The sequence below is a fragment of the Atractosteus spatula genome, chromosome 4 (genome assembly GCF_055471065.1).
Source record: "Atractosteus spatula isolate fAtrSpa1 chromosome 4, fAtrSpa1.hap1, whole genome shotgun sequence".
Classification (NCBI taxonomy): Eukaryota; Metazoa; Chordata; class Actinopteri; order Semionotiformes; family Lepisosteidae; genus Atractosteus; species Atractosteus spatula.
The window spans coordinates 59,247,277-59,257,501 of record NC_142709.1 but is presented as its reverse complement, the minus strand read 5'-3'; the positions used below and the strand labels follow the sequence as shown (position 1 = coordinate 59,257,501).

General features: G+C 37.6%; 1 protein-coding gene across 1 annotated transcript; it reads right to left on the bottom strand.

Moving 5' to 3' along the window:
- Nucleotides 1–657: 657 nt before the first annotated feature.
- On the bottom strand, nt 658–7,414 carry cpb1 (carboxypeptidase B1 (tissue)). The gene is made up of 11 exons (XM_088913784.1): nt 7,339–7,414; nt 7,159–7,234; nt 6,448–6,572; nt 6,248–6,350; nt 6,050–6,151; nt 5,372–5,476; nt 4,140–4,250; nt 3,408–3,495; nt 2,589–2,791; nt 2,227–2,311; nt 658–856 (listed from the first exon to the last, which is right to left on the bottom strand). Exons 1-11 carry the CDS (start codon nt 7,407–7,409, stop codon nt 669–671), a joined length of 1,257 nt encoding a protein of 418 aa, XP_088769910.1. The 5' UTR covers nt 7,410–7,414; the 3' UTR covers nt 658–668.
- Nucleotides 7,415–10,225: the final 2,811 nt, after the last annotated feature.

The following is a 10,225-nucleotide window of genomic DNA, read 5'->3' as shown; positions in this document are numbered from 1 at the left end:
ATCCACAAAGTTATATGAGATGTTTCTTGCAAGGAGCCAGGGTACCACATTCAACAGCATGGCTCTGCTGCTTTTTCCAGACTCCCACAACCCTGGGGATAAATGAATGTCTGCTGTTCTTAGTTTTAAATGCTTTAGTGTCCACTCATGTGCTCTGGTTAGTCTGAAAAAAATATTAGGTTGGCTTTGTCTGTGGTTTTGAGAATTTTGAATACCTTTATCAGGTTTTCTCATATTCTTAGCTATTCAAAGATTACAAAGATTCAGTTTTGTTAACCAGTCAGACTTATTCTCTGGCTTGAATCCAGAGTTGCAATATTATTTTATAAATGAGTGTCTAAATATTTTAACACCCTTCTAAAGAGGGTGTTACCACTACATTACACAATTTTAACATGAAATCTCTTTACTTAAATTCTGCACTTTTAACTATTTCTTAAATATCTGTTTTCCCTTGTTGCTTCCCCACATTGTCCAATGCAAGTGATGTGTCAACCTAAAAACTAGCCTGTTTAAACATATTGAAAGCAACTGACATTTACAGTAGTTTGAGTTTCCTTTTTGCTACTAAAGTGATTGATCCTGTATCTGTGGGTTCAGGGATTTTTAAAAACAATGACGCAGTATTCTCTTTTTCTTTATTTGTAATGCATTTGATTCAAGTAGGATCAATAAGGATTGTTCTGAACATATGAGGCAATGTATTTGACAGCCAGCATCGTTTCCTGACAGGTGGGCCTGATCTGGGACTCTGGAAGAAGGAACCCGTAGCGTCCTGTGTCACGGAGTTCAAAGGTGTAGGAGTATTTGACACCCAGGTCGTATGCCCAGTCATCTGATCCACCAGCAGCTGGGTCTGAAAACCACAAGTGTTCAGGAGGAGAAGTGATTAATTGACTATTCAGAGAGTTGTTCAGTACACTCAGGATACTTATATAGCCTTGGAGCTTTGTTTGTAAAACAGTGATGTAAGTAGCCAGTGGAATGATGATTATGTTTATGCTAAGAACAGTGCATGGAGACTAACGTAGAGTTCCATTAGTCTCATTAGCACTAATGGGGCTAGAATGGCTGAATGGTATTCTCTCATTTGTAGCCATTATCATGGTCTTATGGTTCAAATGTGTTGTCAAGGGCAAATGTGTTGTTTGAACTTAAGATACTGTACACAGCTAAGCAACAAATCTACATGATGACTGAAGTTCAGGCAAGTACTGTACATACAGGAGACTTAAATCATCCTTTGTGAACATGTCTTCTGGAAATCTCGTGTAAATCCAAGCGTACTTCTCTCTCACACACTGCTACTCTGGGGGTCTGGAGGAACAGTGATAATCTTTCAAATCTGACATTTTAAGCTAATATAAAGGTTCTTACAGATTTGTTGCTTCAGGCATCTTCAGTATGATATAATAATGTTTCTTTATTAGCCCTATACAATTTCTTGCATTAGGAATTCGTCTTTTCGCATACCCCAGCTTTTTCTCCATGGAGACACAGACACACAGACAGGGAGAGAAGCCTGGGGTCAGAGCGCAGGGTCTGCCATTGTACAGCGCCCCTGGAGCAGTTAGGGTTAAGGGCCTTGCTCAGGGGCCCAACGGAGTAGGATTCCTCTGCCGGCCGCGGGATTTGAACCGGCAACCTTCCAGTTACAGGCGCAGATCCTTAGCCACAGAGCCAACGCTCCGCCGTATATCTTAAATGGTAATCCTGAGTAAACATTGTTAATTCCTTCTGTGACTCCTTTAAAGTTTTCTTTCATAATGAGAGAATTAAACTTAAAGGGTCCTGCTTTGAGAGTAGAGATCAGATTGATTGGTTGGTTGTTGTGGAAAACAGAAGTGAACAAGAAAGGCCAACATTGATTAAACTTGTCTTGTTAAGGATATTCTGACGTTGAGGTGCTTGTGGGTTATGTTTATGCAGCGAGAGAATGAAAATGTATTTTGTTTTTACAGGAGCACAAAATCTAACCCTTATCTAAGGTCCTCCAAACCTTTATCTTAAAACAGGATTTTTATTTATTTTTAATATGGTTTGTCACCAGACTGAACTACACCTTCATTATGCCCTCTTCTTTTAAAATGGGTTTAAAGACTCCAGTATGAAATGTAATAAATGGAGAAATTGTCAGTTGACATCTGAGTTCTTGCAACATGATTAGCGTGGTTCAAACACACTGTTTTGTTAAACAACACAACAAAAGAATATTTTTGAACTTACAGATGGTTGTGGCTCCTGGACCGCTAGTGTACTTAGTTCCGTAAAGGCTGGTTAAAGCTTGAGCGGCTTGTTTTGCAACCTCAAGCTGAAAAGAAACAGAAGGCCAACAGCTCAGAAATCGAAAAAGGTTTTCATCTGAATTTTCAATTTGTCTTTGTTCTCCCTAGAACTACAGTGGGTCTTGATATTCATTTTTTTTTACACAATCACCCTGTTTAGGCTTTGACACTATTAGACAAAGCATAAAGGTTAAAACGATGAGTTGTAATCATCCTGTTTATGTATTTGTTTACAGTACATTTCCTAGCCTGCCCTTCCGTCACAGATGATAGAAAGCCGTCTGTAACACAGTAGGCTCGTACCAGTTCACTGTGGTTTTCTGCCAGAGCAGTAGTGTACGAGTATGGGAAGAGCAGCAGCTGGGAGTAGGAATGGATGGTTATATAAGCCTTGATGATGGAGCGGTTTTGACGAATGAAATCAGCGACAGCCTTGACCTCCACTTCCGATTCTGGTTTGGAGCCGCAATAGGTGTCACTGCACGGGCTGCTTGAAGCTCCAGTGGCTGAAATAATAAAGAGAGAGTCCCATTTATCACTCAGCACACATTGGTATATTGTGTTGTGCTGTAGTTCCCATTTGCCTCGAAAGGGGAGACTTTTTTTTTGCTTTCTGTTGGCTAGCATGCTTCGTGTTACCTGCTTGTTTCGTATCTCAGTTTTAATTTTTTTAAAATAGGTTACTGGAATGTGTTTTTTCCTGCCACACAAGCCCTTTATAATTATGTCCATGATTTCACACATAAGTGATGATATTTCACCCCCCCCTGAGTAGGACTGAACACAACAGGCATAACCTTAGCTATTTCATTGCTGTTTATAATGTACTGTATATAAACCTGTTTTATTTTGAGGGTAAAATGTTTGCTCCTCCACACAGCTTACATGACTCCAGAAAGTGCATGTGAATATTCAGTCCTTTATTAAACTAGTGTACCCTTGGGAAAAGCAATAGAATCATCTTTACAACAGAGCCCACTGTATATTTTTAAAAAGAAAAAAAACAGTGCTATAAAAACAGTGTTATAACTTCTTATAACAATCTGATGAACAATTTGGATTCATGTTGTCCTCCTAGAATGTAACCTTCTTCACATTTAGAAGTAGCCATAATGAACTCACTGCACCAGCCAGCGTCAAAGTTCCTGTTGGGGTCGGTACCATAACAAGAGCTGGATGTCCTTGAACGAGTCTTCCTCCACATTCTGTTCTGCAGGACCGAGGCAACAGCAATTACAGTACTCGCCAATGCCCGAAAGAAACTTTAATCAATCATGAATAAATAAGGAAATAAGAGCCATGTTGTCTCCAGCTGTGATAGACAACAGTTTTGGTTCCATACTGTATATCAACCAAATATACAGTAGTTAGGAATACAGGTTATAGGAATATAGTAAAGTGGTGCTTTGTAATTTGTAGATTTTCAAACCCTTCTTTCAATTTTATCTTATTTTAAATCTGTAGATACAATTATCATTTTAGCATTTGTTAATAATGATCACTCTCTGTCTTGATTTCATAATTGATGTCATGCTATGGGCTGCCATTAATAGTAATTTAACCCCTTACCCCACCAAGGTAGAGAGAGTATTGAATCAACTAACCAGCCATGTTGTTGAAGCTGACATCCTGGCTTCTTTTAGAGTAGATCCCTGGATCAAATAGCTGCTACCAACTAAATGAGGCAGACGAGCCAAATAGCCCCCTCTAATTTATAACTTGACCTTAATCTTCCTTAATCTTCTTGTGATAAATTATTGAAATGACATTTAAGAAATCTTTGTAGTTCAGTGAAGATGGGCATGTACTGTAAAAGCAGAGAGATTTTTAAGTTTTTCTGACTTGTTAACTTACGCTCTTCCATGTGTAATCATAGCCATCAATGTTGAATACAGGCAGGACATAGACATCCATGTTATTCAGCAGACTGGTCATGGTAGCATCACTGCCGTAAGTTGATACAGCCTGGAATGGAAAAGCAGGCAAACAAATGTATTTCATTTATGTTTAGAAAAATAATTAGTTGATACATTGTATAAAGAAGGACTGTACTTCTAATGAAGATCTAAATAGAGCAAATGATTTTAAACTAGTAAATGCTGTGAGGCTATGTTTCGGAATGTTCAGTGAATCGAAACATTTAAGCAGGAATGTAATGTTTATTTATAACAATAGTTTGGTAGGAACGTCAGCTACCTACTAGAGTATAAACATTGGCCACTGGAATGATTGGCCATTCAATCCCAGCAGCCATTGTGTCAACACCCCCTTTCTGCACCACTGCAACAAACTACATTCCAAGGGGATCACTTGATTTAACTGTTAATCTCCTCTAGTTTGATAATTGTGTTGTATGCATTTGTATGCTAGTTATTTGTTGAATCTTTATGTTTTGTATACTAGGCATTAATGTGTGTGTGAGACTCAGTCAGTTCAGTTTGTCATCCCAGAGCCAGACTGTTGATCCCTCAGAACCAAACCTTGTAAAGTCATGGCAATATATCTTATCAAAGCTGGACAATACTTCTATTTGCTAGTTTATCTCTTAATAATGAATTAAATGTCTTGCCAGAAAGAAATAAAAATGGCAGTTATATTAGTGAATTAATGACAGCTTGACATTTCAACACTGTTTACAGTTCTTGCTTTCTTACATGTTTAGATTTTATGTGTTCTAATCCAGGGACACAAGCACTGTATAAACTGTACTATTGCCCAGGAAAGTGTTTTTTAAACAAACAGAACAGGGATTTCAGTTGAGTACATCTGAGACCTGAAAACTGGGAAGATGCTAATAACTAAGAACAATTTGTGTCTGGCTGGTTGTCTGCTTGCAGGTTAATCACCAGTTTGCTGCAGTATATACATGTACAGTACAGAATAAAACTAATCACCCCTCAGTTTTTTAGAAGTTGAAACGCCAGTCAGAAAAAGAAAACGGGAAACATAAGCTGGTGAATTAAGATACTAAAAAAAATTCACACTAGTCCTGAAAAACATAGTTTTTTCTTTTGCAACCAAAATTAGGTATTTGTTTTATAATATCGCTAAGGTGCTGGCCAGACATGTTTATAACGGTAGCAGACCTCTTTTACAAACCACTGGCAGAAAGCAGGAGAGATCCATTCTCTGGCGTGAATTCCACAGTCCATGAAGATTGCAGGCTTGGTGGAGCTGCTGCGTCTGCCAAGCTGGGGAGATAAGATTGGCTAATTTGAATTTTCTTTTCAAGATTTTTTTTTTTAGTTCGGAAACATAGAAATTTGCCATCTGAGTTACTAAAAGTTCAAAAGCTGACTGAATGAACTACTATTTTCCAAATCTTCAGAGAAAACAAAAAAACAACAACAATTTTTTTTTCAATAGGCTATAAACAAAGGTGTTTAAAAAATAAGGTATCAAGAGCAGCTGTGGTACTACACACTATGGTACTGTGGTACAGCAATAAGAAGGGCATGGTACACAGTAGTTTTTCATAGTCTCACTGGCTCATAGTTATTGACATCAGACTTCACAAGCCAAGACTTCACTTCCTGACGGACTTTGATTACAGTTTCTAACTGTCTTAATGAAGGGACCAAAGACTCAAAAATCACTAGGTTCCATGTCAGGGCTGTTAGGTGGAATGTGCTAGCCATAACTCTGCAAAATAATCACACAGGGTGTCGATGGTCTGTAGCCTGGCATTATTGCACAGTAAAATAACACTTTGAACTTTGAACTCTTCAGGTGTGTGAAACAAATAAAAGATTTTTATAAACTACCTTAAGAAGATGCATTTTACGTCCCTCATATGTAGTTCCAATCACGGATCTTGAAACCAAAGTGGGGTTTTCAGCCGTGATGCTGCTAATCCATGCTTCAATCTGAAAACCAGGAGAGAATGTTAGCAGTTACTTTATACTGTGAGCTCCACAAGAGACTTTATTGAAATCATCCTAACAATATGTGACTTTTCATACATTTTGCCAGGTGTTATACTTTTCATAGTTGTAAGCCCTTGTTGATCGCTCTTTATTGTCAAACTGCTTTTCCACAGCTGCCTGCAGGTCAGCAATCAGCACTCTGTACACAGAAAAGAAAAACACCTTGTTTAGTATCATGCAAGCTTCTTGACCATGAACAAAACTAGACCATCGGTGTCTAATGGTGACTGACGTACTCATGCTCCATTCCACTTTGCTGTAAAAGGGTCGCCACAAGAGATGAGTGGGAAGCACTGACATGGATATCGACTTCGGATTTGGGAGTTACCAACTCTGCAGAGCCAGGTTTCCAGAAATCAATCTGAATAATCAAATCAAAGGAGAATTATGCAGATTAAAAATACAAAAAACATTTCAAAAGCTAATCCAAGGATTTCTGTCTTGTATTTACCCTCCTTATTGTATGCTTTTGTTAGGAATTGCTTGTGTTCAGCTTACTATTCATTCTTCTACTCTGAATCTCTGCAATCCCTATACATGCATCACCCTGCTTTCACCATGTTATAATCTAGGGGTCAATAAAGGCAAATTAGTTATATGCACAAGATACAGCAGGTACTGTATTATATATGCAATTTCTTGAGAGTTGTTACTTTCATGATAACTGCATTTTTGCAACAGGAATGCAATACATAAAAAGAGGAACACAATTATGCAAGGACATTTTGTCATATACATGAGAGTTAGAATCAAACTTTGCACATCTATGCAGTACGTATCTGGTGGTCTGCCTCTGCAGCCACGAGCAAACCCTGCTGGTGAGACTCCCCAGTGAGAGAAGAAGTTATGACAAGCCATTGCTGGCCAGGCAGGCTGGTAAGCTGGGGACAAGCAGAGATCAAACCCCATACCTTTACAATAGCTTTTACAGTATATGCAAAACATACCTCAATCCTATTGGCTACATCTTTAATTATTTCAACGTGGACCTCATTTTCTGGCTTCAGACGGTAAAGCTTTTCTCTGCAAAACCAAAAAATGGGCTCATATCACCTTACGTCAAGCAAAGGTACTGCATTGTTTACAGCATTTACTGTATATGTACAGATGTACAAAGAGGATTATACCCATCAAATCTTCTTGAAGAAGGTACTGCTAGAGAGACTGCAACAAATCCGAGGAGCAGAAGTGCCTTCATGTTGCCCATTCTGTCGGAAGCTCTTCACATGTCTTATACAGTATCTTATATACCACATTCCTCTACCAGAATCAACCAATAAGCTCCCATGGTAGTGTGATGCCCTCAGAGCTACCTCTGAGTTTCAACACCTGTTATTTTCCATTGGAGTAATGTGTTTTGTTTTATCTTTTTATGAAGAGTAATTATTGACCAATCACCCCCCCACACACAATTCAACCACAGTGTTTCTGAGTGAAATCAAGAGCCTTGAGCCAAGGTTAAAATCTGTTCTGGTTGCAGTATAACAGTTTTCTTACTGGTTTTTACTTTGGATCAACTGTTAAAACTGAGTTGCTAACAGTTAGCTCCTTGTAATAGCACACCAGAAATATTACAATGTGAAATACCACAAACCTTTTTATGAGAATCAAACTTTACGATTAAGAATTATTTATTATTGTCCACAAACATCCTAGGGATATTGTTAGACTGATTTATGGGACAAATAAAGCAATTATTTCTATTCAAGATATTTTTATTTATCTTTTGGAATATTCTTTTCCCCAGATGGTTGATCTTGGGAACTGCTTGTCCTGGTAATTTGTTTGTACTGTATACCTCAAATATAATATACTGTATGCTGTATAAACAAGTATTCAGTTTAAAAACAAACCATTGTATCATATGCAATCTTTAAGCACGTAAACCCACTTCAGTATAGGAGTTTACAATAAAACAAATGCCTAATTGATTCCTTGTTATTACATTTACTGTTTGGCAGTGTGCCCATAAATAGTAAAGAACAATTTTATGTTTATTACATATAAACATGTTTTATGGCAATTCTCCTGACTATGGTTGTGCAAGCTTTTCATCTCTCAGGATGCTTAATGTGCCATTGTTTACTTCTTCCCAGGACAGAGCTCTTTGTGGACCAGCTGGACTCAGTAAGAAAGAGGCATTAATTATTAAAACATTTTCCATAGAGCTGACAGCCCGAAATGTGGTCTCATCATCAGTGTCAGTGGAAGTCTATTGGCTACCACAAGAGTCGCTATTGCATCTAGAGCTGGGAAACAGAGGAATTTGAGCTTGAGAGTCTCTGGCTCTGGGATGACAGAGATACTGTGTGAGGTGAGTTTCCCTTACACAGCTCAAAGTGAGAATGATTTTACCCTAGCTGGTAATTATTTCTTCTTATTTAATTCCATGCAGTCACATCTTACCATTTTATGACACAAATAATATCACACAATGTACTGTAAAAAACAATTTCCACAGGATTGCTACTTATATATTTTTTTATATTTACAGAAAAAAATAAAACTTCTGTTTCCATAATATAGTTTACTCCATAAAGAGACTGAAGTAACCATTAGAATAAATATTCATTATTCTCTTAATGCACTTTTCCTTTGCTCCAATGTTTCCTGGTTGAGTGACTTCATTAAGAATTAATCACTCAACTGGGTTGGGTACATGGTCATTTTGAAGTTGAAAACATATTTTTGGTGGAATTGAATATGAAACATTTGGACATGGTCAAAAGTCACTGGGTGTACAGGGGTGTATGCAGTCATCTTTACCTGAGAAAGTCAAAAGCAGATCATTTCATATCTCACAAATCACCCAGAACTGAATACTGAATAATGTATTTTTTTAGTTAAATAGCACTGTATAACTCCAATAGATCAATTAATTACTACTGCAAGTAGTACTGCAAACTAATATTTGTCATTTACAAAACATTGTCATACATTAAAACGAAAAACTTCAGTAGATAAAAACTATACTATTAAATGCAATTATTGGTCAACATGTGATAAATGAAATAACTGTAAAAATTGAAAGTACTGTATATAAAACATTAAATACGTCAAATGGAAGTAGCAAAAACCCCGTTACCCACGATGAAAATGCCTTAAGAACATAAGAAGGATTATAAACAAGAGGAGGCTACTGGGCCCATCTAGCTAGTTTGGCAGTTAGTAGTAAATGGATCGTAACTAGATCTCATCCAGAGTTCTGGGGTATTGGGATATTGGATTTAACAACGGCTCGGAAGCTTGTTGCACACTCCAAGTGCCCTAGGGGTAACGACATGCCTCCCACTCTCTATCCTTGTGTCTTCTGGTTCGTGTTTCACTGCTGGTTCTGAAGATGACCACTAGAGTGACCTGTCACTTCCTTTTGAATTGGCTATGAACACTTGTATCAGGTCCTCTTGCAATGTTCTCTGTTCAACACTAAAAACATTCCTTTATTTCAGCTTGTCGGTGTAGGACATTCCCTTCAGCCCCTGACTGAATCTGGTTGCTCTTCTCTGGACCAATTCCAGAGCAACAATATCTTTACTATAACATGGTAACCAGAATTGTACACAATATTTTATGAGGGTTTACGTGAGCATTATACAAATTTAACAGCCCTTGGTTTAAATTCTGTGCTTTAAACTATATTTCCTAATACTTGCTTCTGACGTTGTCTAGAAGATGTGTCTTTTTCATTTCATCTTGTATTTACAGTTTATTATTACAGTCTTTGCCACCTGCATGTTATACTATATTGCCAGGTGTTTGTCCAGTCTTGAATTTTATCTTAATGTTTTGAATTCCATTTGCTGGTTGTACACTTTGTACCAATCCAGCTAATTTATTGTCATTCGCAAATTTGACTAGTTTACTAACTATACCCCAGTGTACGACAATGATATAAATGAAGAGCAGTTGGTCTACTATGGATTTCCAATTTGTGTGCTTCTCTGTTTGTTTTCTATTTACTAACCAATTCTCGATCCAAACACCCATGATTTCATGTAGCCTATTGGATGTACT

What these genes read in the sequence shown, in the direction of transcription:
- cpb1 (XM_088913784.1), bottom strand. Translation starts at nt 7,409, where the DNA reads ATGAAGGCACTTCTGCTCCTCGGATTTGTTGCAGTCTCTCTAGCAGTA. An exon ending in ATGTAGCCAATAGGATTGAG is followed by an intron (nt 6,573 to 7,158) that starts GTATGTTTTGCA and finishes TTGATTATTCAG; the next exon opens with ATTGATTTCTGGAAACCTGG. An exon ending in GCCAGTGGTTTGTAAAAGAG is followed by an intron (nt 4,251 to 5,371) that starts GTCTGCTACCGT and finishes TTTCCATTCCAG; the next exon opens with GCTGTATCAACTTACGGCAG.